We start from the raw sequence: 27,809 nt of genomic DNA, 5'->3' as shown, positions 1-27,809 counted from the left end.
AAGCTAGCCTTCATTTTCCTCGTTAAATAAGTGGAGTTAAACCACGTCAGAGAGAAACTATAAAGTTTAGCATGAACGATTACCCGCCATCTTTGTTAGGGGCACGGTGACTTCCGAATGGAGCGGAAGTGAACCTAACAGGGTTTTAGGATCTGTTTTGAGTTGGTAGAAGGAGGCGGGAATTTAGTCCCTTTTCAATTAGCGGCTCTGGAAGGCGCGCCGACTTATTGCGATGCTATTGCCAGCCAGATCCAAGCCCGGCACTGATAGTACCTAAGGGAGACTCCGCGAGTTGTCCGAATGGGAGAGCATGGGACAGGGGGCACCGTGCATCTGCTGTGCCTCGCAACCTCCAGCGGGGTCCCCCTGTTCTGCAGGAGCAGCCGAGGCGGTGTCCTAACCCGTCAACAGGTGGGGCTTAGACGCCTAGATCCAAATGGAAGGGGGCTAGGGCACTTGCACTCCAGGTCTGTAAGGGAGTAGGGGCAGAGAGGTTTCTGTTTTGACTTTAGAGATCCACGGGCCGCATACCTAGCTGTGACCGCAAGTTCTTTGCAGGGAGCTGCAAGGGAGGATGTGTAGTGGGGTTGGGAGCTCTGACACTTAGATCTCAAGGGGAGGTCATGGGGTTCCCCTGTCTATTGCTCCCAACTCTTCTCCAGCTCCCGTTCTCTGTCATCGGCTCCCTCAATGGAGTCCACATGTTCGGCCAGAATCTAGAGGTGCAACTGAGCTCTGCAAGGACGGAGGACACCACCGTGGTGTGGAAAAGCTTCCATGACAGGTCCCTGGGGGGGGGAGCTTGGAGCAGGGACAGAGCCTGGGTGATAACCCCTGTTGAAGATGACCTGGAGGCCTTCCAGCTAGCTGTTGGTTTGCCTGTGGGATCTCTGATAAGACATTGACCCTACTGACCCCTAATTTCCTCTGTAGTAGAGGCAGGCTGGGCTGGGAAGAGATACATTTTAGATTCTGGGGTCAAAGGGCAGATTCGGCTTTACCCACGGCCTCATTTCCCATGCCAGTACTCATTCTACCTTTTCGCCTTCTGTCTCCACAGTGTCACCCTCATCGTTCTGTCATCAGAGGAGGGCACCTCGGAGCTGAGGCTGGAGCGACTGCTCCAGATGGTATTTGGGGCCATGGTGAGACCCTGCAGCACTCTTTTCTAGCAAACCCAGAGATCTGAGCTCTCATCCATCTCCTCCCTCAGCACTCAGGAATCCTGATCTTAAATCAACGTGCCCCTCCTCCTTGAGACCCAGTGTAGGTTCCATCCTCTGCTCTGTTAGACCCACTCGTGAGAGGCCCTTACTCTCCTATGTGGTTCCTCTAGGTTCTTCTTGTAGGACTTGAAGAACTGACAAATATCCGCAATGTGGAGAGACTGAAGAAGGAGCTGAAGGTGAGGCTGCAGGACATTGGATGGGAAATTGGGATACCCAGGCACTGCCATTCAGGCACTGCAGTTCCCAGGATCTTCAGGAAAAGCGTAATCTCATAATTTCCTAGGGTAACCTGCTTGCCTGACCCTGGAGGGCCAGCACTGCCATTTCTCTCTGAGGAAGGCAGTAGCTGTGGGACCCTTCTGGGTCCTAGGCTTCTCCTCTTTCCCTCTGCCAGGCCAGTTATTGCCTTATCGACAGCTTCCTGGGGGACCCAGCGCTCATTGGGGACCTGACCCAGTGTGTGGACTGTGTGATTCCTCCAGAAGGGTCACTCCTGCAGGTACAGGCAAGTCTGTACCCTTGACTCTGGCTCAGTCCTCATCCTTTTCCCCCTAGACCACTGTTCCAACATCCTGTCCTCTTGGTATCCAATCTGGCCTCTGCTTAGCCCTACGAGAACTCTCCTCCAAGCTAGGCCTCCCACCCTTCCCGCTCAATCTTGTGGCTTTCACCTCCCTCAGATCATGCCTCCAGCCCCCCAATCCTCCAGCCCCATTTTCAGGGCCTGTGGAATCTGGTACTCGCCAAGCTGTTGCTAAATCTACTACCTATCCTCCTGCCTCATGGGCCTCACAAAGCCCAAGTGTTTTCCAGCTTCCCAGCCTTAGAGCACACTTCTCCTTCACCTGGTGACTCCCCACCATCTCCCTCACCCTCAGCATTGCTTTTGTCCATGCACCTGGCTTGGGCATCTCTGCCCACCAGGGACTTGACCTGTGAGCTGCCTACATGGCACAGCGCCCTTCCAATAAGCCCCAGCTGCCACCATTACTGTTACTATCTTCAGTATGTGCCTGTCAGGCTGGTGGTTTTTTTGTTTTGTTTTTTTTGGTCTTTTTCGTTTTTATTGGTACCAGGGATCAAACTCACGACTGCCTGCTTGCAAGGCAGGTGCTTATGCCGCTGAGCTAAATCCCCAGCCCCCAGGCTGGTGGTTTAATGACTATGTGACAGTGAAGCAACTCAGGCTGAGAGAGTGTAACACATAAGCCTGGCCACTCAGTAACCTCCGGACTCTCCCTCGTCTCCTTCCCCTGCTCACCCACCTGGGAGTCTCTGCCACCTTGTTCTTGTCTTCTAACACCCTCCCTCTCCCATTCGCTTGCCTTCCCAGGAAGCCCTGTCTGGGTTCTCTGAGGCCACGGGAACAGCCTTCGCCAGTTTAGTAGTGTCTGGCAGAGTGGTGGCAGCGACCGAGGGCTGGTGGCGGCTGGGGATGCCCGAGGCCGTGCTGCTCCCGTGGCTGGTGGGGTCTCTGCCACAACAGGCAGCTCGAGACTACCCGGTGTACCTACCACATGGGAGCCCCACGGTGAGTGGGTGGGGCCGGCGGGGCAGGAACATGGCCAGTGGAGGCCTGGGTCCAGGTCCAGTCTCTAGTCTTAAAGGGAAGGGGCTGAGCCACGATGAGCCCCACCCAGTGTCCTGCTTTAGGTTCCCCACAGGCTCCTGACTCTGACGCTCCTGCCGGGCCTGGAACTGTGTCTGCTGTGCGGGCCGCGTCCGCCCCTCAGCCAGCTAGATCCACAGGTGAACAGAGTCCTCTCACTTCCCTCCAGATAACACCTCCAGTTGCGCGATCCTGTCACCAACTAGGCTGGCTAGCAGGGTTTTTCCGCAAGCCCCGCCCCTTGGAGTGCGCTCCAATCACCTTCACGCCAGCTCACCTACTTTCCCTGTACACGATTCTGTCATACGGTTTCTTCCCCTGGGCCCCGCCCCTTTCACTTGTCCCTGCTCTCCCATTGGTGTCCCACTGGCCCGGCCTCTCAATGACCGCTCCTTATTGGCCCCCACAGTTTCTGGAACGTTGGTGGCAGCCGCTGCTGGACCCGCTGAGGGCCTGCCTGACGCTGGGACCTCGAGCGCTGCCGGACGGCTTCCCCCTGCACGCGGACATCCTCGGGTAGGGCTCGAGCGAGGAGTGGGTCGGCAGTCCTTACGCCTCTTTCCGGTCCCTGACACACTGTGCTCCACAGGCTGTTGCTTCTGAACCTGGAACTGAAACGCTGCCTTTTCACCGTGCATCCCTTGGGGAACAAAGGTGATGGAGGCCAGGGGTGAGCTGGGAGGACTGTGGGAGAGGAGCCGCCCTCAACTCCGTCTTCTCCCCTATAGAGCCTTCCCCGGAACAGCGCCGGCGCCTCCTCCGCAACTTTTACACCCTAGTTACCACCATGCACTTTCCACCAGGTCAGTAGCAGGCAGGCACGGTGCCCCACTCAAACAGCGACACTGGTGTTCCAGTTTGCACAAGGTGGAAGCAAGAGGTGGGGTTGCTGGCAGGAGGTGGGTTACTGGCAGGAGAGGCTGGTAAAGCTGGGAGCACAGAGCACTGTCACAAGCAGGGAAGCAGAGGAGGACCTGGCCAGCTCTGGAACCTCCTATGTAACCCTAACAGTTACAGTGTACACCAAGGCCTCTTCTCTTGCCTGGGTTTTTATACATAAGAGTTCACTTGTCGTCCTGCTTAGGATTCTTCACACTGTCACACCCACACACTATAGCAGGAGTCTCAGGCTCAGCTAATGAAGGGAAGAGCCAGGATTCAGACCCTGGCAGCTGGGCATCCAGTCCATACTCTAGGAAGCACAGCCTTGCCTTGCCTGGGGGTGTGGGGTGCAGAATCTAAGCTCCAGGTGAGGAAGGAAGGATTGTGTAACCCACAAGGCCCCAAAGGACAGGACCAGAAAGACCCAACAAACACTGTACACTGGTGTGAGCCACATGGCTCCTGGGCTATGCAGACCCTGTGTCAGCCAGGTGGGGATGGGGGAGTTGGGGTGGATTCTCAGTAGTCTCTCTGGCTCCTACAGCATAGCCTGGTGACTTGCACATGGTGTCACCTGCATGTTGCAATATGGGTTGTTCAGAGGGTGGCCCAGGATATACATAGGCTTCCCAGGAAAGTGAGAACCATGCTGCATGGGGAAGGTGAAAGTCCAAGGGCCCCGAAGCCTTCACTGAGACCTCATGATTGAGAATTTAGGAGGCCCAGGACGGTGTGGCTTCCAAGGTTTAGCGTCCTACCTGTCATACTCAGTCCTTTTTGCCCTCTCCCCAGAGCCAGGGCCGCCAGACAAGGAGGATGCGGGCCACAGGACCCAGCTACCAAGAGCTTGCTACCTTGTGTTGGGCCCAGGCATGGGGTGGCAAGTAGTGGCCCTGCAGCTGGGGCCTCGCCAGTTGCTGCTGCTGCTGTCTTCTCAGAGCCCCACCCATGGGCTGAGAGCCCTGGCCACCCACACTCTGCATGCCCTCACCCCGTTCCTGTGACTAGCAGGGAAGCCAGCAGCAGACCCGGACACAGGGCTATTAGCGTCTCTCTGTTTATTCACTCACAATAATACACAGCCCCTAGGCGGGGAGGGGGCAGGAGGGGCTACAATGGGGTGGGGGGAAGGGAGGAGGCACTCACTTCCCTGGCCCCTCTCCCCTCTGTGCTTGGGGGTGACAGGGAGGAAGGGGGCTCCCCTTTACCCCCAGAATGTAAACAGCAGCAGATGAACAAAAATAAAAATACAAAAGGCTGGAGGAAGGTCCCAGGCATCCCCCACCCCTGTGTCTTCCTTGTCACCAGTGGCGGTCCCCCTCACTGCCCGATCCACCAAAGCTGCCTCAGTCCTAGAAGCTGCCTGGTGCCAGCCATGTCTCCAGGACAGGGTCCAGGGCTCAGAACTGCTGGGCCAGCAGCTCACACAGGTGACGGGAGACGGGCTCCTTGCTGGTGCGCAGGGTCAGCCGGTACATCTGTGAGGGGGTGGGCAGCACTCGGGACAGGGCAGCCACAGGAGGGGGAGGGTCCCCAGTTGGGTTCAGGGAAAGGAAGCCGACAGAGCAGAAGGGTGATGTACAATTGACAAAGTAAAGAATAAAAGACACAAGAGGCCAAGACAGGCAGGAAGGACACAGACAGGGAAGAGAGGGACAGAGGGAAGAAGAATGCACCAAGACAGAGGACAGGCAAGTCCACGGTCCCTCTCTCAGCACCTCTGCAGCAGCACTTACCTGTGCCTGGGCATTGGGCTCCAGCCGGAGTAGACAGCCCACTTGCAGAGCTTTTGTCTGAATGATTCCAGCCCCCACAAAGTTCTCAGGGTTGGGGTCCACATTGTCCAGAAGGGCAGAGCCAAAACCCAGGAGCTGGAAAAAGGGCAGGAGGAAAAAAAAAAGGGCACGAGTTCCCACAGTGCTTGAGTTCTATCACCTCTGGGTGGCACCCCAGTGCCCCAAACCCTTGTGCCACTTTGAAGATGGGGAAGCAGGGACTCCGAGAAGTTAGGTGGCCACTGCCTCATGAGTACACCTTGCCCCTCACCTTGGCCTTGGTGACTTCTGCATCCATCGGGTGGTTGGCTTTAAAGATTTTTTGTGCTTCCTGCAGAGGGCTGGGGGCAGAAAGGTGAGTCAGGGAAGTTCCCAGAAGCCCCCTGAAGTCGCCATCCCAGCTCTCCCAAGCACAGTGGTGGCCATGGTCACCCTTCCCCGATCCTCACAGGCTCAGCTGCTTCCAGCGCTGGAAAAAGTCCTGGGCCGCCATCTCCGTGGGTTGGAAGAACTTGTTGATGGTCACTGGGAGCTTCAGGGTGAGGGACTGGGGAGCACCACCGTACCTGGCAGGGAGGAGTAAGTTGAGGCACTGCCCTCACCCTAGAAGCCCCGCCCAACTGCATTGCCCCGCCCACTCACCGGAAGCGCACCAACAGCAGAGGTGGTGTCAGGAAGTCCCTCAGACACTCGATATTGAGCACCTGCTGCACCTGCGCCCCGCCATCCACCTGCGTGGCCACACGCTTCGTCTGCACAGCCAGCTGTGCCAGCTGTGGTCAAGGAAGCCAGGGACTGGCCGGACACCCAAGGAGTGAGTCTTGGCTGTGGTCCTAGCACTAATCCTACAGAGTCCCTGCTATGAAAACCTCGGGCCCACTTCTGCACCTGCTGTGGCTGGCCAATGGGATCTCAGCCTCGGCTCCCAGGTCTTACAGCCTCGGTGACTGAGCAGGCTATCCAGCCTCTCTTAAACCCTCACCTGCAGAATTGCACGTGCAGTGTCTTCAGGAGTCAATGAGGTCATCAGGTGGGTGGCAAGTACCGCAAACAGATGGTAGCAGCGGGTGTGCCCACCTGCATCCATGGCTGCCTTTATGTCAGCAACCCATCAGCAGGGGCTGGGTCTCACCTGCCACCCACCTGTGCCCCATGTTCGGCACACAGCTACCTACTAGGACCTCTGGAAATGATGTATGGATGAATGAAACTGAAAAGATCCTCAGAGTTCTGGGGCCAGGCCCTCTCATAGCACAGGTGTGGAAACAGAAGGTGGAGAAGCACTGACACTGGCAGTGACCGTCCCAGGCTTTTTAACTGCTCTGATTTTCACAACAGCCCTAGGAGGAGAACTGGAGAGAAGATTTAACCACCCGGGTCCCACAGAACATTTTGGGTCAGCTTTTAAACCCAGTTATGGCTCCTGCATGTGGAAGGTTCTAGAATCTTGGGTGTGGAGCCCAGCACAGGACCAGGTCAGGGTATGGGAGGTGCTGCCTGATGGACGAACTGAAGCCCAAGGCAGCAGGGTTCAAGTAATGTCTCTTCTGTCACTTCATTATAACCACCTGGCCTAGAGGACCACATGCCCACAGAGCCAGAGCAGGGGTCTGGACCTGGTGTCTTGGCCTCCCAGTGATCAGCAGGACCAACTGGATGGAGCAGGGCCAGACCCAAGAGGATATGAGTCTGGAGGTCTCCCGGGTGGACCACAGTGGGCGCGAAGTTCTGGAACTGCATGGAGGTCTTGTTCCCATAGAAGAGATACATGCGGCCTGTAGAGGGTGGGGAGGCAGGGTTCCATCCCAGTTCCTCTGTCCCTAGCCACTTGCCAAGCCAAGGGCGCCCACTACCAACCCTGTCCCCACAAGGCACCCAGCCACACCCAGGTTCTGCCGGAACTCCGATTTGACGCCGATCTGCAGCAGCTGATTCTCAAACAGGACCCCGTTGTTCTTGCACACGAACCTGATTGGGGTTGGTGAGTCAGGCACCTGAGCCCTGGCCCGGCTTTCCCTCCTGTCCCGTTCCCCTCCCGGGACTCACTTATTCAGCAGTTCGTCTGCTTCTGGGATGGGAGGGCCGATGTCCTCAGGACCTGGGCTAGGGGTGAGGAAAGGAGTAAGATGGGAAGGAGGGGGGATGTGCCGGAGGCAACAGGTATGGGACAAGCCCTAGGACAGAACCTCTGAATCCACATACCCAAACTCCTCAAAAAGACCCAGGGGTCCCTTGAATCACACTGGTGATTGTCATTCTTTTAAATGGGACCCTGCCTGGTGCCACCTTCCCTATCAGAAAACCCCAAGTTCCACTTCCCTCTAACTGCCATGGTTGGTTAAGCATCTGGAGCCCCTGGCTACCAGTTCTGAGTCCCCTGATCCTCCCTAGGGACACTGGAGTCTGTTCCCCGCCCCCATGCCACCCCTTACTCAGCAACTGGTGCTGGGTCAGCCAGCAAACCCATGGGGCTCTCAGGAGCAGGTGGCTCCAGTTCGCTGAACCATCCAATCCCAGAGGAGACAAGGAAGACAGGCGTAGTAGGCAACCAATCCCAGAGCAGACAGAGAAGACAGGCGTGGCAGGCAGCCAATCCCAGAGAGGCAGCGAGAGAAGGGGAGGATGAAGGAGAAAAGGAAGAGCAGGCTGAGAAACAGTAAAGGAGAGGCGACCAAGGGTGGTCAGGGGCGGCACGCGGTCCAGAATGGCCACGGGGTGTGGGGGCAGCCGGGCTGGCAAGGAGGCATCAGGAACGGGAAGAGGAGCTAGTTGGGCAGGGGCCCGGCTGAAGCGCAGTACCTAAGGAAGGCTTCCTCCGGGGTGGGCCCCAAGCTGGGCTGTGCAGCCGGGCTGTCCGAGAAGACATCCACCAGGAGGTTGCCTGCGCTGGCGGGAGCTGGGGCCGTCGCTGGGGGAGGGGCTGCCCGCAGCCCCAGGAGGTCGGCAGAGGGCGAGGGGGTAGACTGCAGGAGATGGGGCCCGGATGAGACCTGAGGCAGCTATAGGACCTCATCCGGCCCAGGTGCAGCGCCCCAGGGCTCACCAAGGTGCTGGCGGTGGGCTCCACACCCCCATTGATGTCATTGCTGCTAGCGTCCCTCCGGCCGTCATCCAGGCCGCTGGCGGCTCCCGGGCCCTTCTTGCGTTTCAGCTTGGCCAGGATGGATGACTCGCGCTCAGGGAAGGGCGGCATCTCCTCCAGCACTGTGGCCTGCAGGCAGGATGGGCTGGTCAGGGGAGGGGCATTTCTGCTCTAGGGAAAAGAAGGGGCCCCTCAGGCGGCAGGCTCGGGGCTCTGACCAGGACGTCGGTGCTGGCCACGGAACTGAGGGTGAGGTACTCCACGGCGCGCTGCTGCAGCTCCACGTCAGCGTTGCGCAGCTGGGAGCCGGCCCGCAGCACCCCCTGGATGGTAGCCTTGGTCTCGGGGAAGAGGTTGATGAACTTGATGTAGGTGGAAAGCAGCAGGGCCCGGGTCGCCACGCTGCACAGGTGGAACTTGGAATGCAGCAAGGAGAACTGCACTGGGGGGCTGCGGGGGCGGGCAAGGGGTGCAGTCAGCAGGACCAGGCTGCCCCTGGGGAAACCCTCCAAGAAAGGCGCCCCACCACCAGACCCTTCTCCGACCATATACTGCCCAAGGGGCTGACCCTCCCTGAGACCCAGGGCTGTGGCTGCTGCATGGCACAGGGAGGTGGCTGGAGTGTCAACCCAGGAGATTCCTAGGACCCCCATCATTACTAGCCCTGGAATCCTCAGAATTCCTTCAGAAACTTCCCTTAGAAGCTCAGGTGTTCATCTTCAAGCCTGATACTCTCACCTAGAGCGGGGATCCCCAGCAATCAGGTTCCCAAACTCCCCAAGGATGTAGCCACCGACTTTCACCATGTTCTCATGACAGGCTGGGGCCTGGAGGGCCTGGGGTGGCGACAAGAGGGAAAGAGTCACTGAGCCTGCCCCTGGGGGTTACTATGTGCCCAAACTCCTGGGGGGACTACAGATGGGAAGACTGAGGCACAGAGTAAGTGATTGGCTCTAGCTCTTACAGGAAGTCAAGTAGGGCAGCACTGGGCCCCCATTCTTGGGAGGCCAAGACTCAGGGAGGAAGCCCTACACACCAGGCACCCATGCCCACGCTCTGTGGACTCCACACATCAGTCCCCCCACGTCCCCCCTGAAAGGAACTGAGGCCACACTGGTAGAGGAGAGAAAGCAGAATGGTGGCCTGGGCTGGTGGGCCCCACAGCCAGCTGTCCTTGCCTGGTGCCTGTCCCCCCAGAGAGCTCAGGGTGAAGGATGTTGACCTCAAAAACTGTCTTGGCGGCGTAGCCCTGGACGTCATCCCGGTTCGTGACGATCTGCAGCACGCGGTACCACACCTCCTCACTCACATAGTCGCCCGCGATGCGGATGAGGTTGAGGATGGTGTCCACGTACCAGCTGTAGTCCACAGCATACTTCTCTGCCAGGATGGCCACTTTCAGTACCTGTGGCGGGAGCATGGGGGCCATTGTAGGAGTCACTGCATGCTTACCTGGGGCTGGGCCCCACTGATTTGCAGAGACTGTGGAGGGCAGGCCCAGTGCTCCTCCCCCAGACTCTGGGGTCCGGGTCAAGCCTCTTCCCTCACACCTGGAAGCCCTGGGTCAGGCTTCCTTCCTTAGACCTGGGGCTCTGGCCCCAACACCATAAGACTCACAATCTCTTCACGGATGGCGTAGTCGGCCGTCTCCAAGTAACGCAGCATCTCAGACACGATCTGCTTGGCGTTGCTCCGGTCACACATGGCGTAGAGGAGGTCTGCCGCACGCTGCCGCACGCTGACATCCCGCTCCGTCTGAGGGGGGAGGGCACAGCCAGGCTTGAGTTCTGGGCCCCTCTGTGGCACTGTGCTGGCCACATAGGGGTACCAAGGCCTCGGACACACCTTGAGGGCATTGATGACGGTGTCGATGTGGGTCTTGACGGCCTCATGTGAGAACTCGGAGCTGGCCAGCGTGCACATGCTCTCCAGCGCCAGGTAGCGCAGGTTGGTCTCACGGTGCTGCAGGAACTGGCCCAGTTGGTTGCAGGCGCGCACCAGAAGGTTTGGCTCACTGCCATGAGTGCGAGGGTGGAGGGTCAGAGGGGATAGCAGGAAAGGTGGAAACAGCTGGTGAGGGGACGAGGGACTCCTACCCAGTCCCACCAATTGAACCTAAGCATACAGGTCTCAACCCCTGCCCACCTAGGCTCATGCCTGTCCCCCTGGGGCCTCTGATACCTGGGCCAAATGAAGATAGCTTTAGCACCAACCATAAGGAGTAACTATTTCTTTTTTTTTTTTCTGGAGGCACTGGGGGTTGAACCCAGGGCCTTTGTGCTGAGGTGCATCCTCAGCTCTTTTTAGCTTTTAAATTTTCAGTGTCTTGCTAACTTGCCAGCTTGCCCAGGTGGGCTCAAACTCACACTCCTGCCTCAGCCTCCCAGAGTACTGGAATTACAGGCATGTTACGCTGCCATGCCTGGCACTGGGGACCGCTGCACACAGCCATCCTGCTAACACTTCTAGCCTCTTCCTGCATCCTCCCTCCACACCCTCCCCCAGCCACCCCGGTAGGCAGGGTGGGCACCTGTCGTAGTGGATGATGAGGCTGATGGTCTCGAAGAGAATGGCATTCTTGGCGTTGGAGTGCTGCACCTTCTTGGACTTGGGCGGCTCCTGGGCCTTGTTGAGCACGGTCTCCAGGCATTCCACCAGCCGACCCTTCACAGCTGCGTCCTCTGGGGAGACGGGTGCCGGGTTGAGTGCCCTATCGGCTGGCCCTGCTGCAATGCTCAACTCTTCCTTCCTGGGTCCCAGCCCAGCCAGGGAGGAGCGGAGAGCAACCCAGAGATACAGGCTTCCTCTGTAAATCTGAGCTCTGACCACCAACCCTGCAAGCCTCAGATGGGCCTTAGGCATCTCACAGAGCAAAGCAATGCCTGAGCTGTCCTCAGAGACACCCCAAGCCCTGTCTTCCCAAGGAGGACCATGCAGAGAGCATGGGCCTCAGCCACCTGCCTGGACAACCACTGTGTGCCAGGTCAACAGAGAGCTCAACCTGTGTTACCAGAGTCCCCACCACAGGGAAGGTGGACACCAGCCAGAAGCCCACAGGAAAGCAACCACTGACACTCCCCACAGTGGGACACACTAATCCACAGGACAGAGGGAGGAGCTAAAGGATACCCAAGGCAGCAACTGGCAAATAAATCTATAACGGAGGGGGAGGCTGAGGCAGAAGGATCAATACAAGTTTGAGACCAGCCTGAGCTACAAAGTTCAAGGCCAGCCTGAACTTCATAGCGAGACCCTGTCTCAAAAAAGACAGACGAAACAAAAAAAACAACAGAGGAAGGTACCACAAAACAAACCTCTCCTAGTTTCTCCAAAAAATGGGTCCCTGGGGTTGTGGCTATTAAGACTTTTTAAGAGTCTGGTGTGTTGGTACACACCTATAATCCTTGCATTTGGAAGGCTGAGGCAGGAGGATCAATGTGAGTTCAAGTTCAGCCTGGACTACTTAGTGAAACCATCTCAGAAAAAAAATGAGTCAAAGAAATACTGGTAGAGGGGCTGGGGGTTTAGCTCAGCGGCATAAGCACCTGCCTTGCAAGCAGGCGGTCGTGAGTTCGATCCCCGGTACCGATAAAAATGAAAAAGACAAAAAAAAAAAAAAAAAAAAAAAGAAATACTGGTAGAGGGCTGGGGATCCGGCTCAGAGGCAAAAGAGCATGCCTGGCAAGCAGACGGTCCTGAATTCGATTCATAGTGCCAAAGAAAGAAAGAAAAAAAGAAAAAGAAATACTGGTAGAGTATGCACTTAGTACGCATGTAACCGTGGGTTCAATCCAACGTTAAAATGTCCAAGATAACTCAGTTTATTGTGCGCTCCCAGGCTATCTGTGGTATATGTTATGTACACACACATTTTTTCCTAGGAAGAGAGCTGTATTTTGGCTTACATATATATTATTAAGCCATAAAAATAATGCTATTCTCAATGATTATGTGCCACAGGGGAGTTAGTCTGAACTGCTGCAGGTAGGATGATGGCACTGTGGTTTCAGTAGTGTCTGAGGTCTTAAGAAATCTGTGCAGAAATCCCGGGGCATGTTAGGATGTGTGCAATCTATTTGCAAAGGCTCCTGGGAAACAACATGTTGTTCACACTGCCGTGGAGTCTAAAGGTGCCTGGGTTTTGCTGCACCATTTCTTCAACTGGTCATTGTCCTGTGTCTCCACCCGTGCTAGGGATTAAACCTTCGGCCTTCAAGCTGAGTTACAAGCCCCAGCTTTTTTTTTCTTTTGAGACAGGGTGTCACTAGATTGCCTACGCTGAACCTAAATTTGCCTTCCTCCCACCTCAGCCTCTCAAAGTGTGGGATCACAGGGGTGCACCACTATGCCCAGCTTTGTCGCCTTGTCTTTGTTGTTGTTGTTTTTGGTACCAGGAATTGACCTAACGCTTGCCAGGCAGCGACTGGCAGCGACTGCCAGGCAGCGCTTGCCAAGGCGACTTATGTCGCCTTGTCTTTATGTTTAAAAGTTTTCATAAGAAAATAGGGAAAACTAATGTCAGGGAATAAAGGAGCAATTCCTCCATATGAAAAGCAATGAGTGAGAAATAATCAAGTTTGGTGCTTATGTCTTGATTAGATCTTATTCTGAACACCTCTGAGAGACATTTTAGGGAATATTAGAGCCAGGTGTGGTGGCACATGCATGTAATCTCCATACTTTGGCAGGCTGAGGCAGGAGGATCCCTGCAAGGTTGAGGCCAATCGGGGCTACATAGTGAGTTCAAGAGCAACCTGCACCACATAGTGAGATCCTGTATGAAAAACAAAAGAATTGCAGGGCGTGGTGGCTCACACTTGTAATCCCAGCACTCTGCAGGCTGAGGCAGGATTGTTGTGAGTTTGAGACCAACCTTAGCTACAAAGTGAGCTCACGGCTGGCCTGACGAGCATAGCAAGACTCTCAAAAAAGGACAAAAATAAAATAAAGTCTACAGAAACAAATTAATTATAAGTATGATGACAGGATTCCTGCTGTGTGTGAAGATGCCCACAGCTGTTAAAAGTGCATGACAAACTAGGAGTGGTGGCACACTCCTGTAATCCCAGCATTCAGGAGGCTGAAGCAGATGACCCCCCAATATCTACAAAAGGCACTGACACAAGATTGGGGTTCCTTTCCTGCCGACTTCCCCAGAGCAGTCCCCACCCCCAAGACACAGGATGGACTCATCACTGCTCCACTAGCTGGGATGGGCCTTTGGTGTCACCCAAATTGTATGCTCAGTGCCGTCGACACACGCCTGCACGCAGGTCTGCAGGTGCTGAGGAGCACATTGGGTCACGCCCACAAACACCGAGGCTATACCCACGCACGGACATATACACGGTAACCCCAGTCACGCACACTGACACACATGCCTGTGTGACACAGAGTCGGTCAGGCACCCGGGCAGGGGAGGTCAGTGGAAGCGGCTCCTCACTGTCTCAGCTCAGAAGGGCTGTGTCTCACCACTAGGCCTCAGTTTCCCTCTGCAAACCTTAGACCATTCCTCCCTGCCAGATGTTGGGCAAATACAGATGGGGCCTGGGCAGCACCAGCTGGAGCTCCGTTACACACCACCGTCACATCCCTGTGGGCTGGTGGCCAAAGGGGTGTCACATCTGGGGGGAGCAGTATAGGGGTGGCAGTGGTGCGGTGGGGTGGGGTGTACCTGGCGGGGGGTAGCACTGCAGCAGTCGCAGGAGCTTCACTGAGAGCCAGGGCGCGGGGACGAAGTAGTAGGTGTAGTCCTGGAGGTCGGTGGACGCCGAGGAAACGATCTGAGTGGAAGGAAGGGTAGGGGGTCAGCCAGGCTGGGAGACAGCCCTTCAGCAGGCACTGGTTTTATACAGCAGGGAAACTGAGGCTGGGTGGGGGTTGGGCAATGGCCTGCAAGGGTGGGACAGCCCACTGGAGAAGTCTCTGCTGGGTCCCTTCTGTGTGGGAGTCCCCAGCACCACCTGTGACAGCCACAGTTCCCTGGAGACGACTCCCTTCTCCAGCAGGGCAGGACTTAAGCCTGATATACTCATCAGAGAGGAAGAAGATCCAGGGAAGAGGTGGGAAATCAGTGAATGATTAAAAGGTCCTCATGGAAAACTCCTTCTCCACCCTGAAAACCCATTTGCCAGGAAGCACTCCCACAATATGCTGCACCACCTCCACAATGGTACATGGCCCTGCTATCACTGTCTGAGTCTCCCACAGTGGCCTGGCACATGCAGTACACACACGTGGGGGGACAAATGACACACAAGTGGGCTGGTGGATTGGTATGTATTCTCTCTGAGGGTTCAGGCCTCTTCCTGCTGGCCTACTGGATGTGAGGTGGCCCTGGGTGGCTGCACTGGACAGATGGCAGCATAGAGGCTCAGTGGGCTGGAGCCACCTGCCCAGGGCCGCAGAGCTTTGTGATCACTGGGCTGGTTTGGTCTCAGAGAGGCTGAGAGGACCCAGGCACCACCCCCTACAGCCAACATGGGGACCACACGCACCCGGCTCAGGCGGGACACAGCCAGGGAGATGCAGGTCTTGAAGTCATCAGGGTTCTTCTTGCAGAGACACGTGATGAGGCTCACGGCAGCAGTGACCACACCCTGTAGGGGAGTGGGACAAGTGGGTCCCTGGGCTGAGGGAGCCAGGCCGAGGCCTGGGAGCTGGCAGGGCAGTGTGTGGGTGCAGGCTGTGTGCATCCATGCTTTAGGATGTGGTGAGGTGGTCAGCTCAGACCTGGGTGTCTGGGGCACCCAGGAAGGTGGAAACCTCTGGGTAAGGAGCCATGGCGGGTGGGACAGAGAGGGATGAGGAGTCGCAGGGTGAGTGGTGCTCGGGTCTCTGCGGTGAGGCTGGGGAATCTCTGGGCACCAGGTATGGGCTGGGCTGGGGTTGGGCATCAGGGTCCCTGGCAGGTGGGTGGTGTCAGGGATGGAGGGGGGTTGGTTTCAGACAGCTGGGTAAGTTATAAGGGCTGGGGACACAAACTGGGGTCTCTGGGTGCCCAGGTAGATGTCAGGGAAGAAGTGGGGACCTGGATGTGTAAGGGATCAGGATGGATATGAAGGACCTGGGTATCTGGGGTCAGGAGAACTGAGGTGTGCTGGGCATTGGAGAAGGTCAAGGGGACAGAGGGCGACCAGAGCACCAGCGGCAGGCAGGGCGGGGCCTCACCATGTGCTGGTCGTTGAGCAGATGCACCACACGCGCCGTCCACTCGCCCATGGGCACCAGGTCGGGCGAGGCCTTGTAAAGCCGCAGCAGGCACAGGGCCGCACTCTGCTTCACGCTGTCCATGCTGTCCCTGGGGGACACAGTGGCAGGTGGGCATCAGCACAATGAGGGCCACAAGAGGGACAGGTGGCCAGGTGGGCAGACATCCAACCTGGAGCTACCCATAGATCCTGCAGGCCCTTGAGGACCTCACTGCCACCAGCGATAAGAGCTCAGCCAAAGTTGGCCGGGTCTCCATGTCCTCCTCCGGCCCTCAAGCACTGCCTGAGACCCATGGGTGGATGGATGTGTTGCTCAGGAAGGGCTCTCTGCTAAGGAGCCAGGCATGCAGAAACCTGAGTCACTTCATGAGCAGACTGAATAGCCATGCCACAGAAGGTCCCCAAGATGAGGCTGTGCCCAAGGTGGGTCAAGCCCCTGTGCTTAGGAACTGACTACCACAAAGGCTGCCAAGGAGGGGACAGGGGTCAAGACAGGCACGGTGAGCTGCTCATCTGTAACCCCAGCATTCTGGGAGGCAGAGGAAGGAGGATTGCAAGTTCAAGTTCACTTGGTGAGACCCTGTCTCAAAATCAAAAATTGTAAAAAGGGCTGGGGATGTAGCTCAATGTGAAAGCCTGGGCTTCAATCAATCCCTGGGACAACAAAAAACAAAAAACAACAAAAAAGGGGGTAGGCACAAGGCCGGATCCACAGGGCCTTGTAGCCTCCGGTGAGGAATTTGCTTTCCCTGGGGTGAGCCAGGAGCTGCCACAGGCGAGAAGTGGAGAGGAAATGGGACCTAACTCTGGTTTCCCAGGAGAGTTTTCCAGCAAGGAGCTGAGAGAAAGCTAAGGGCATGGGCACAGCCCTGGGTGACACATGTGGGCCACAGGCCAGGTGAAAAGATGCTTCCCTGGGTGTGCTGGAGAAACGTGACCCAGCGACACGGCGGCTGTTTCCTGACAGTGCCCAACACCTGTTGGCGTGGACCCCAGGAAAACCCACCCTGTGCTGCAGCTGTGGTGACAGGGGCCAGGCCCTCTGTGAGGTACTGGGCCACCTCTGCGAGCTGTCCAGGGTGCAAGGTGGTGCAGGACCAGTGGCTCTGCCCACTTGCGCCCAGGGGCAGCAGGTAAAGGGCGGACATGCACAGTGGAGGTGAGCCTGCAGCCACTTGGGGTTAATGCTCCGGATCCGAGGCTGTACCAGAGTGTCAGGTGCCAGAGCCCTCACAGGCAAGGGAGGAGGCAGGGCCACCCATCAGGGCTGGGACCCAACCCACAGAGCACAGCCAGGTGGAAAGGACAAAAACGGGCATAAAAGCCACAGCCTTCTGCCAGATGTGGTGGTACACACCTGTAAGCCCAGCATTGGGGAGGCTGAAGCAGGAGGGTCACTGTAAGTCAAGGCCAGCCTGCACTACATAGAGGCCCTGTCTCAAAACAACATGACATGAAACGCCATGATTTCAGGTTAGGAGACCCCACCAGGCCACCCTCAGCCTTTCATGGGTGGGACTTCAGTGCGCACCACCATGCCTGGCTTTCTACCCTTTAGATTACAGGTCGATTCAGGAGCCTGTGGCCTCTAGAGCCACTCCTCAGACAAGCCTTGCCTTGCTCCCCGAGACCACAGGATCCCCACACTAACACCTGCCCGGCTGTGGCCCTTTGCTCTCCACCAGGTGCTGGGTTTCTCCCAATGGGGGCTTCTCCTTCTTTTCCAGCCAGCACAGGGCCCCTTAGAGAATTTTCCTTCCCTGTTTATCCAATAGTGAGAATGGGGATTCAGAGAGATGGTCAGGCAGGGCCCCCATCCACCATGGTGCGACACCTGCCCATGCCAGGTGGGCTGACCGTTTTAAAAGGCAAAGCCAAGCACATAGAACACACCGTGTGCCTCCTGTGTCAACAGGTTCAGACCCAAACTCCCTATGTCCCTGTTGTGTTCAGGGTGCCTGCCACAGGCCTTTTGCACTTGCTGCTCCTTTTCCTCCAGCATCCTCGGTGATGATCTTTTCCTCCTCATGCCTGAAATCAGCTGCATGCCACCTCCTCACAAAGCACTTCCCCAATTGCCACAGTCTAATCTTAGCCTCCTCATCACCCCGAGCTGCTTTTGTTTTGATTCTGGAGGTAGAACCCAGGGCCTTCACACTGAGCTGTGTGCCAGCCTGCAGGGTCTCTATAAGTCACTAAATTGCCTGAGCTGACCTTGAATTTGTGATCCCTCTGCCTCAGCCTTCCAGGGTGCTGGCATTACAGGTGCACACCATACCTGTACCTTCACCAGTTCATGTAAAAGTGGTGACAAGCCTGGTGTGGTGACACAGGTGACACAACCTCTGGGCCTCATCACCCCCATCCCCAGTGCCTCACCCGGCCACCAGGATGCGGGGGATGTCGGCAGCAAAGGCCTCGCCCATCTCCCGGCTGCCCACGTTGGCGATGCAGTGCAGGGCCAAGCACATGGAGGTGGGGTTGCGGCTGGCCAGGTCGTTCTTGATAGCATTGTTGATGAGGCGGATCAGCTCTGAGTTTGAGTTCACCAGCACAGAGATGAACAGGTAACCCTGGAGGTGGGGGATGGGGAGATGGGGGGCGGCTAGGAGCCTGCGGCCAGGTGGCCGGGCCCCGACCCACACCCGGGCCCCAGCCCCGGACTCACGATCTGCTTCTCCGTGTACTTGTTGGAACTCAGCAGGTTCACAGCCTCCATGTGTCCAAAGTCAATGTCATGGCCGAGCAGGAAGATGAAGAGCAGCTTGCACACGTACTTCTTCTTGCTGTAGCCATCCAAGGCCTTGTCCCCTGGGGCACGGGAGGTCAGGGGAGCCAGCGTGAGTACAGCTCTCCAGGCAGCTTCCCTCCCTGGGCTCCTCCTCCTGCAGCCCTGGCCCCAGGGGTGCTGCCTACCTTTGAACTTGGACCGGATGTTGGCCAGCTCTTTGTTGATCCTCTTGATCTCAGCCTCCTTGCTCTTACCTGCAAGAGGCGAGAGGCAGCTTGACACCAGCCCTCAACCCAAGGCAGCCTGGATGCCCCCAGGCGCTCACTGGAGGGGCCCAAAGTAGGAAAGTGATGCAGAGGTTCCCCTGGGCCTCTCTCAGAAGACCTCACTGTCCCTGGCCCTTGACAAGCCCTTCCATTCACTCAGGTCCCCAAGCAACTCACGGGCCCCACTGCCACCACCTCGTCCAGATCCAGGCTTGCTGACTCGGGTCCCTGCAGCAGCCATCTCCCTGGACCCCACAGTGATGCATGGGGCCATGAGTCCTGTGTCTTCCAGGATCTGCCGGGAGCCACCACCTCTGGCATCACCCCACCAATGGGGTCTCAGCTTCTGCCACCTCCATTGAGAGGCTTTTCCTACTGGCTTTTTCTTTTGTGGTCCTGGACATCAAACCCAAACCCTTCATGCTGAGCTACATCCCAGCCTTTTTTACTTTTTATTTTGAGACAAGATCTTTCTAAGTCACTAAGTCATGCAGGCTGGGCCTGAACTTGTTATCCTCCTGCCTCAGCCTCCCAGAATGCTGGGATTCTGGGTGTGTGCCATCACAGCCGGCTCCCACTCACTCTGTTGAACTCCTTACTGTGTTGCCTTGAACTCTTACAAAACCAGCCCTCCCCAGGACACTTCCCACCCCATAGCTCCCTCATCTGCCTGCACTGCCTGACTTGGCTCTCACCCCCACCTACCGCTGAGGGGCTCCCGGAACAGTGCCTGGCACACAGCAGGAGCCAAGTGCCTGGCCATCTGACGGGCAGAGCGCTATTCTCACCCACACCCGTGCCACCCAATCCCCAAGCACGTGGCCTGGTTCTAAGGAGGTCTGGGTGGATTCACTGAATGAATGGATGGATGGATGGGTGGGCGGGTGGGTGGATGGATAAGCAAGCACACACACCGCCCTCCACTCCTGAAATCCTGCTCCTGGAAGCCCCACCTCAAAGAGCCTCCTCAGGGAAGCCCAGCTGAGCAGCACCCTCCAGTGCCACTCAACACAGCAGCCACCACTTGGGTGGCCCTGAGCTGAACCATGGCAGCTTAAACTGGGCCAGGCTGCAGCAGGCCAGGACATTCAGAATGCAAGGCCAGGCTCAGCAGCTCCTGCTGGGAGCATTTTGGGAGGCTGAAGCAGGAAGGCAGCAAGTTCAAGTCCCGCCTGGACAGCCCAGTGCTAAAGCACTTGCTTGGCATGTACAAGGCCCTGGGTTCGAGCCCCAGCGGTCCAGGAAGCAAGTTCCAACACTGATTCCTTTCTGAAGTGGGTTAATTTGCCATGGGGAGGGCTCCGGGCCCAGCAACGCAGCCGTTGCTTCGGCATGAGCTTTATGTGACTCTGTGTCCTCAGAAGCCATCTGATGCTAGTAATTTAATTACATATCCTGAGGTCCCATGAGCCAGGCCCACACGGTGATGCCAGGAGCCAGGGACTTGTGGCCCGGCTGGGGACGGCTGCTGTACCTGAACAGGATGTTCAGGACAGAGGCTAGAATGTCACCTGCAGCCACAGTGGAGGTGGCCAGAGGAGGGGACATATGAGAGGACCTTGAAAGACGAGGCGAATTCAGCGCAGTTCACCCAAGGCCAGGTCAGTACAGGGGCCATGGCCACCTGATGTCCAGGGGCACAGGTGACGGGGATTCTGTGCGAACCATAGGAAAACCAGCAGTGGCCTCTGTGGGTAGACTGGGGGCTGCCGAAGCTCACACAGATGCACAATGAAACAGCACTAAACTCCTCCAGCTAACAATGTTGGTGCGAACTTGTAATCCCAGCACTCAGGAGGCTGAGGCAGGAGGATAGCTGTGAGTTCAAGGCCAGCCTGAGTCACAAAGCAAGGTCAAGGTCAGACTAAACTACACAGTGAGACTCTGTCTCAGAAAACCCAAAGTAAAGAACTAAATATTCTTTGTTACTGAAAGTTGATTTCAACACACAAATAGGTTTATACATGCATCCTTTTAACACTGCTTAAAGAATACACATTTTTAAGATCTTTAGCTGTTTCCCTCAGGATCGATGGGGGATTGCTCCCCAGACACAGCTCCCAGCACCAGCAAGTCCTGTGCGTGAGAGGATGCTGTCCCCGAGGGTACTTCCCCGGCTGTCCATGCTAAGTGGCTGATGATACTTAATCTCCTGTGAGTGCCACAAGCGTGGCCATGGTCGGTGCTGCTGGGGGAAGGCTGAGAACACCTTCACGTGTTCAGTACAGACGTCATTTTTTTCCCCCAAATATTTTTGCTCGGCAGCTGGCGGAACCCACAAACAAAGGGCCACTTTTGTACCCACAGACACGGTTATGCGTGTCTTTGTCCTTTAAATCACCTGCATCCCTTCAGTACTGTCTTCTGAATAACTGATATACTTAGCTATGAAAGACAGATCACAGAGAAAAGCACAGGGTCTCTGAAAGGGAAGACACGGGTCAGGTGTGATGGCAGCTTGCGCCTGTAATTCCAGCACTTGGGAGGCTGAGGGAGGAGGATTGCCACAAATTCAAGGCCAGCCTGAAGTATGTAGTGAGCTCAAGGCCAGCTTGAATTGTATAGGAGGAGACCCTGCTTCAAAAAGCCAACAAAATTTTTAAACTTTTTGAGACAATGTCTTGGGGCCGGGGATTTAGCTCAGTGGCATAAGCACCAACCTTGTAAGCGCATGGTCATGAGTTCAATCCCCGGTACAAAAAAAAAAAAAAAAAAAAGATGAGTGAGACAATGTCTCTCTATGCAGTTCAGACTGGCCTTGAGCTCACTTTGTAGCTCAAGTTGCACTCAAACTCACAGTGATCCTTCTGCCTCAGCCTCCCGAGAGCTGGAATTTCAGGCATAAGCCACCATGCCCACCTAAAATAATTAATTTTGACTTTTTTTCCCCTTTGAAACAGGGTCTCACTGAATCACTAAGTTGCCCTGACTGGGCCTGAACTTGTGATCCTCCTACCTCAACCTCCCAAGAATGTTGGGATTACAGATGTGAGCTACGAAGCCTGGTTTATATTTTAGGAAATCTTAAACCATAGCAGGTGACTCTGATGAGAGTGCAGCCTCTAATAGAAGATGCTCTTCTGAGTATAAAATAATGGGATTTCAAAGACTTTGAGGACAGTCTGGCAGCCATCATTAACAGATGTGAAGGCCGGGGTGCAGCTCAGTGATAGCACTTTGCTTAGCAGGTCTGAACCCCCAGATTCCATCTCTGCCCCTCAACATAAATAAAGAAATGAATGTCCATCCCATGTGGAAATTATAGTGGAGTAAAGAAAACATATTAAAGTTAATTTCACTGGGCTTTTGCCTTCTAAATGTGGCAAGAAAATTTAACCTTGCCAGGCATGGTGGTACATACCTCTTAACCCCAGCTACCTGGAGGCTGCTGCAGGAAGTGTGGAACATCGAGGCCAGCCTGGGCAAATTTAGCAAGACACTGTCACAAAGTTAAAAGAAAACAAAAACAGCTGGGGATTTAGCTTAGCAGCATAAGCACCTGCATTGCAAGCGCATGGTTGTGGGTTTGATCCCTGGTACCAATAAAAAATAAAGAAAACAAAAACAGGCTAGCGATGTAACTCAAAAATACAGTGTTGGCCAAAAACCTCAATTTAATCCCTGGTCCTCCACCCTCCACCAAAAAAAAAGAGCATTTTGAGACAAGGGTCTTGCCATGTCATTCATGCTGGGCTTAAACTCGTTATGTAGCTCGGCTAGCCTTGAACTTGCAGTGATCCTCCTGCCTCAGCCTACCAAGAGTTCTGGAATTACAGGCCTGTGGCAGAAAAGGAAGAGGAGGAGAGAAGAGAGGAGGAGGAGGAGGAGAGAGGAGAGAGGAGGAGGAGGAGGAGGAAGAGGAGGAAGAAGAGGAAAAAGAGGAAGAACAAGAAGAAGAAGAAGAAGAAGAGAAGAGGGAAAAAAAAGAAAAACTTTAAGCTTCTATCACTTGTGCTATGGCACTTGGTCAGATGCTGCCCAAGTTATTGATGTCTTCGCCACCCGAGTGACAAAAATAAATTCTCCTTAAACAACAAAGCTACTTTCTGTCCTTTTCCTCCCAGGCCAGAGTCAAGGCCAGACTGTGAAGGGTGCTTGGCTTGCTGGTCTGTGACCCTTCCCCCCGGCCGTGTCCTCCAGGGCCCTGAGGGCAGGGCCACACATGTCTGGCAGTGTCCCCAGCAGCCTAGCACATGGGATGTGAACCAAAGCCACTAGATGACACCCACAGGGACGGGGAGGGGCCAGGCTGGATCTGTCCATCCAGTTCCTCCAGGCAGGTGCACCCCTAGGCGCACTGACGCTGGAGTCCTGCCAAGGTGGCCCTCAGTCACCTTCCTGTTCCTCCCACAGTGGCCAGAGGAACCCTGTGGAGACTCAGGTCACAACTCATCTCTTCTCACCTCCGAGATCCTTCAGAGCTCCCAGCTGCTCAGGTAAAAATGAAGTCCTCATTGTAGTCCACAAGCACCCACACATCTGGCCCAGCTTCTCGCTAGCCAAAGACAGCAGCCACCTCCTCCATCTCCTCTTCTGCCTCCTCTTAGTGCTTAAGCACAGTCCTGTCCCAGAGCCTTTGCACAGGCTCTGTGGTTGTAGTCAGACACATCCGATTCACCTACAGTTCCATCCCTCCTTCCAACACCACCTTTCCGGCAAGGGACTCTGAGCAGACCAGGTGGCAGCACCATCAGAGATGCAGCCCCAGCCCTTCCTTGCTTTAGTTTCCTCCCAACACCTCCTGGCACCTGTCTGGATGCCTGATTTCTCCAAACACATCGTGTGCACTGCTTGCACAGTGCACAAGAACACATCTTGTGCAGCTTTCGTGCACTGCTGTGGCCCTGCCTTCTGGAACACTCTAGATCATTCATTTATTCACTCAGCAAATATTTCTCGAGACCTCCTGAGGGCTAAGATTAGCACAGCTGAGGACCCAGGAAAAGATAAGACCAGGGCCTGAGTTGCCAGGGCTAGGGAAATGTCACTGGCATGACAGGACACTTTGGAATGGGACAGTGTTCTAGCAGAGGATCTCCAGTGCCAGGCTCTGGCCTGGTTCCGATCTGGGCTGCAGGACCAGGGCCCCAGGCAGGCAGGCGGCAGCCCCCCTGAGCAAAGGTGGCAGGCAGAGCAGCTGGTCCCAGATAAAAGGCTTCCCGCCAGCCAGCTCCAGCAGGACACCACCACGCCCTCAGGCTGGGCCAGGCCTCAACCTCTCCCCCTTCTTATCAGGAGAATTTGTCCTTCCTCCCCTCCTCTCAGAACCAGCTTCTGCCCTTCCTGGAGCCCCAATGGGCCCTGAAGCTGCTTGACCAGGTCCTCAGCCCTCCTTGAGTGACCCCTCAGGCCCAGCACCAGCCTCACCCACCCAGCTCCCACCTGAAGCACCCAGTCTGGGGAATTCTGCAAAGGGCACCCAGGCCTCTTGCACTGGCTGCCCTTCACCTTCCCAGTATCTCTGCCCAGGCCTGCCTCACTCTGTATCCCGCCTGAGGCTCCTGAGGCTCCTGCAGCACAGCTAGCTCCAAGCTCTGCAGGGACAGGGCCCCATTCTCTCAGTTGGGTCTGTGGCCCTCTCTCTCGCTGGCCTTAGCACAGCTACCCATGTGCCCCACTTTCTGAAACACTGAGACAGAACTCACACATCACATGAGTCAACCCTTCCCTTTTCTTTTTTTTCCTAGGATTGGAGGTTGAACTTGGGGCTTCACACTCAGCTGCCTCCCCAGGCTCCTCTTTTTCTTTTTTTCGAATTTGACAGGGTCTTGCTAAGTCACTGAGTTGCCCAAGCTGGGCTTAAATGTGCAGTCCTCCTGCCTCGGCTTCCCACAGTGCTAGGGTTAAAGGCACACGCCAGCACGCCTAGCAGAATTCACCCTCTTCAGGCATATAACGTGGCAGCGTTTACGCATTCATAGTGTAGCACAACCACACTCTCTAACTGCTGCACGTTTCCTTCACCCAAAGAAACCCTGCACTCTAAGCAACCCCTCTCACATGTGTCCCCTTCTCCCCACCTGCCACGGGCAGCCCCCAGTCCCTTTCCATCTCTGGATCTGCTGGTTCTGGACATTCCATCTACATGGAATCACAGGCTCCAGTCTTTTTCAGCTGTGTCTCTTCTGGGGATGAGTGTCCCCTGGTCACCCAGTGCTGTCACACGTCAGTGCCCCATGCCTTTTTACAGCTGAATGCTATTCCACAGCAAGGACATGTGGCCCTGTGTGTTTCACAGTGGGCGGCCACCTGGGTCAGTTTCACCTTCTGGCTTTCACGATCCATGCCCAAGCATCTGCAAGGACAGCTGCAGCATGGATATGGCACTGTCCCCAAAAGCCACAGGCACATCTGTCCCTCAGGCACTGCTCCTCCAGCCCCCATGTGGGAGGGTAAACTATTTCCGGTACCACAGTCTGAGTCTCCCAGTGTCCCTGAGGACCTCCCTGTCTTCTCGTCCTTCCCCAAGCCCCTATCATGTCCCCAACCCCAGCACTTCTCTGTGGTCTCCCCTCGCCCCATCCAGCCGACGCTGTCACCTGCAGGCCTGAGACATCCTTCTAATTTGGTCCCTGCTTCACCCAGGTCTCTCAAGTCTGTTCTCACAGTAGCCAGAGGAATTATTTTAAAATATCAATCAGTGGCTCTGCTCAAATTATGCAGCTCTCAGTTCGCTTGACAAAGGCCCAAGAGCTCATCATGGTCCCTCCTGTCCCCTGCCCCTTCTATCCACTCTATTTGTCCCTCACTCAGCTCCAACCAGTGTGGTCTCCCTCTTATTGGAATACACTGACTTCAGGACCTTTGAATGCACCATCTCCCTGTCTGAAACCCTTTCCACCAAAATCCACAGGCCTCCCACCCTCAAGGGTCACCTCCACCTCTTCCACAAGGGACCTCCTCTCATTCCAGGTCCTCCTTCTCCCTTTTCCTTCCTCCCCTTTTCTCCACAGCACCAGCCATCGTCTGACAGAGTATCATGTATTGTCTTCCCTGGGCTGTTTCTCTCTTCCTCTAAGAATGGAGCTCCTCAGAACAGGGCTTCTTGTCATAGTTGTAGCCCTGGTGCCTAGAACACAGCCTGGTACATTGTGGAGATCAAAAAGCATTTGTCCTATGAATGAATGAATGAATGAATGGGTAAGTGAACCTTCAGAGGCAAGCAGTTATTGTTTTATTTTTTTAGGACAGGGTCTCACTAGGCAGTTCAGGCTGGCCTTTAAGTCATGGCAGTCTTCCTGCCTCAGCCTCTACAGTGCTGCCATTAGAGGTGAGCGCAATCACAAGCACCTATTGTTAGTGGCATTTGTAGACCAGAAAGCTGAGCACTGAAGAGGCTAAGTGACTCACTGGGGGTTACGTGGCTGGTAGGTATCAGAGGAGGGCACAGCTGCTTTTGACAGCCCCCACTCCCAGACCACAATCCCCACAGCTCCCACCCCTCCTGTTTGGTGAGCACCTACTACATGGCAGATCCTTTCATGGCTAGGAGACATTAAAACACTCAGTGGGCACCAGCCAGAAGCCGCTCTTAGATTCAGCCGGATCATGACAGCCAGGGTCCAGGTCAGGTCAAGCCCAGGATACAGGAAAGGTCCCGCTTACATAGAGCATCACAGCAATCCCTCAGGTAAGTGTGCTTAGCAGTCCCTCCTGACAGATGAGGAGACTGAGAGGTGATAGCCCTCAGTCAAGGTCACACACCAATGGACAGCAGAGTCAGGTCTGGCTGACCATGACGCCCGCAGAGACGCCAGCCAGCCTCTGGCGGCTGTAGACACCCACAGCGGCTCCTAGAAGTTGAGTACTGACTTGCAGTTAGGCCTTGCAGTCATGACAGCCCTTCCTGGTGGGGACTGCCCGCCCCGTCGTTGCAGTAGGGCTCACATCCAGGCCTGTGGGGACTCCCTGATTCCTGATCTCCCTGTTGAATCAGCCCCCCCCTCCCACTGTACAGATCCCCCCACAAGCCCTCAGACCCTGAGCTCCTCCTCGGTCTGGGCGCTCCCCATCTGGTGCACTAGGAGAGCTCCCACGCGCAGCCTTGTCCTTCTCCAGGCCCTGGTTCCCAGGCAGGGCTCTGACTCCACACCTGTACCTCATGTGCTCCCGGGGCCCCTTCTTTCCTCGCAGTAGCCTCCATGACCCGCTGGCCACTGCCCGCCACGTCTCCTCAGGACCCCCCCAATCGGGAACCCCTTTATCTCTCACCAGGGTCCCTCAACAGTCCTCACTGTCCCAATCTCTCTTCCCGAGCCCCCGAACTTTCTACCACTCCCAGTCTTCCTCAATGCCACTGGCAGGGAGCCTCCGTGACCTATCTGGCCCCTTCCTCTCTATGACACCCCTCCTCCCAGGGCCTCAGGCCCGGCCCCATTAAGGCCGCCTGTGCTCCACTTCCTCCCGGGCCCCTCTGGCCTCTACTCATCCCATCATTCCAGCCCCCATGCACTTCCTCCCATTTCTGTCTACATCAGGGTTCCCTCCACCCTCGCCGTGTGTACCATCCCTCAGCTTTCCTATCATTCCCAAGGGAGGCACAGACGCCCCATCCCGGAACCTCTCCAGCCTCCTGCCCTTTCGGTCCCTCCGAATCCCTCTTGCCGCCGTGTCGCCACCCCAGGAGGCACTGACACCCCAAGCCCCTGAATCTCCCCCACCCTAAAGTTCCCCCCCGGGGGTCCTCTACCCTCTCCCTCAACGGCAAAGGCTTCTGACCCCCCGGGTTCTGCTGTAACCCCCAAGCCCCTCACTCCCACGGCTCCCTTCTCCCCCGCGTCTCCTCTGTCCCCCTAGCCGCGAGCTCACAGTTCCGGATGTCGGAGATGAACACGGCGAGCCCCCGCATCCCATCGCCCTTGGACACGGCCGGCATGATGGCGGTGGTGACGGCTCCAGGCCCGGCCGAAAAGGGCAGAGCGCAGCGGGGGCTGGCAGGCAGAGACGGGGCGGAAAGGACCCCAAGGCAGCGCCGAGCGGAGCCGGCCGAGGGGGAGGGCAGCCTGGCGGGCGGGCGGGCGGGCT

The 27,809-nt window shown here is 56.1% G+C and overlaps 2 protein-coding genes across 7 annotated transcripts; one reads left to right on the top strand and one right to left on the bottom strand.

Annotated features, from left to right (window-relative positions):
- Positions 1 to 124: 124 nt before the first annotated feature.
- Fuz (fuzzy planar cell polarity protein) lies at positions 125 to 5,004 on the top strand. 5 transcript variants are annotated; one of them, XM_063253149.1, is made up of 11 exons: positions 125 to 411; positions 663 to 784; positions 1,061 to 1,145; positions 1,337 to 1,405; positions 1,624 to 1,728; positions 2,563 to 2,760; positions 2,883 to 2,978; positions 3,248 to 3,354; positions 3,428 to 3,492; positions 3,567 to 3,641; positions 4,513 to 5,004. In XM_063253149.1, the coding sequence occupies exons 1-11, from the start codon at positions 301 to 303 to the stop codon at positions 4,722 to 4,724; spliced, it is 1,245 nt and encodes a 414-aa protein (XP_063109219.1). In that variant the 5' UTR covers positions 125 to 300; the 3' UTR covers positions 4,725 to 5,004. The 5 variants fall into 5 exon arrangements, with proteins under 5 accessions (XP_063109219.1, XP_063109218.1, XP_063109221.1 ...); XM_063253148.1 differs by having other exon boundaries at positions 1,624 to 1,734; XM_063253151.1 differs by lacking the exon at positions 663 to 784 and having other exon boundaries at positions 1,624 to 1,734; positions 4,515 to 5,004.
- Positions 4,762 to 27,809, bottom strand: Ap2a1 (adaptor related protein complex 2 subunit alpha 1). 2 transcript variants are annotated; one of them, XM_063253146.1, is made up of 24 exons: positions 27,594 to 27,809; positions 18,705 to 18,773; positions 18,457 to 18,599; positions 18,168 to 18,361; positions 15,748 to 15,877; positions 15,075 to 15,176; positions 14,252 to 14,360; positions 11,108 to 11,258; positions 10,423 to 10,591; positions 10,195 to 10,332; positions 9,800 to 9,982; positions 9,316 to 9,413; positions 8,796 to 9,027; positions 8,539 to 8,706; positions 8,295 to 8,458; positions 7,928 to 7,993; positions 7,542 to 7,598; positions 7,381 to 7,463; positions 7,182 to 7,270; positions 6,138 to 6,262; positions 5,945 to 6,061; positions 5,767 to 5,836; positions 5,457 to 5,591; positions 4,762 to 5,198 (listed from the first exon to the last, which is right to left on the bottom strand). In XM_063253146.1, the coding sequence occupies exons 1-24, from the start codon at positions 27,658 to 27,660 to the stop codon at positions 5,121 to 5,123; spliced, it is 2,937 nt and encodes a 978-aa protein (XP_063109216.1). In that variant the 5' UTR covers positions 27,661 to 27,809; the 3' UTR covers positions 4,762 to 5,120. The 2 variants fall into 2 exon arrangements, with proteins under 2 accessions (XP_063109216.1, XP_063109217.1); XM_063253147.1 differs by lacking the exon at positions 7,928 to 7,993.

Source organism: Cavia porcellus, unplaced genomic scaffold, assembly GCF_034190915.1.
Source record: "Cavia porcellus strain 051 isolate PalLab524CR breed Dunkin Hartley unplaced genomic scaffold, mCavPor4.1 scaffold_7, whole genome shotgun sequence".
Lineage (NCBI taxonomy): Eukaryota > Metazoa > Chordata > Mammalia > Rodentia > Caviidae > Cavia > Cavia porcellus.
The sequence above is the reverse complement of the archived record's forward strand: the minus strand, read 5'-3'. Positions and strand labels throughout refer to the sequence as shown.

Bases quoted from the DNA above. Each gene is read 5' to 3' on its own strand.
- Fuz (XM_063253148.1), top strand. From the start codon at position 301: ATGGGAGAGCATGGGACAGGGGGCACCGTGCATCTGCTGTGCCTCGCA. The intron at 785-1,060 runs GTCCCTGGGGGG...CTGTCTCCACAG, and splicing joins TGGAAAAGCTTCCATGACAG to TGTCACCCTCATCGTTCTGT. The intron at 2,761-2,882 runs GTGAGTGGGTGG...GTCCTGCTTTAG, and splicing joins TACCACATGGGAGCCCCACG to GTTCCCCACAGGCTCCTGAC.
- Ap2a1 (XM_063253146.1), bottom strand. From the start codon at position 27,660: ATGCCGGCCGTGTCCAAGGGCGATGGGATGCGGGGGCTCGCCGTGTTC. The intron at 18,362-18,456 runs GTGAGTCCGGGG...CCCCACCTCCAG, and splicing joins AGTACACGGAGAAGCAGATC to GGTTACCTGTTCATCTCTGT. The intron at 5,199-5,456 runs GTAAGTGCTGCT...ACCCCCTCACAG, and splicing joins AGCCCAATGCCCAGGCACAG to ATGTACCGGCTGACCCTGCG.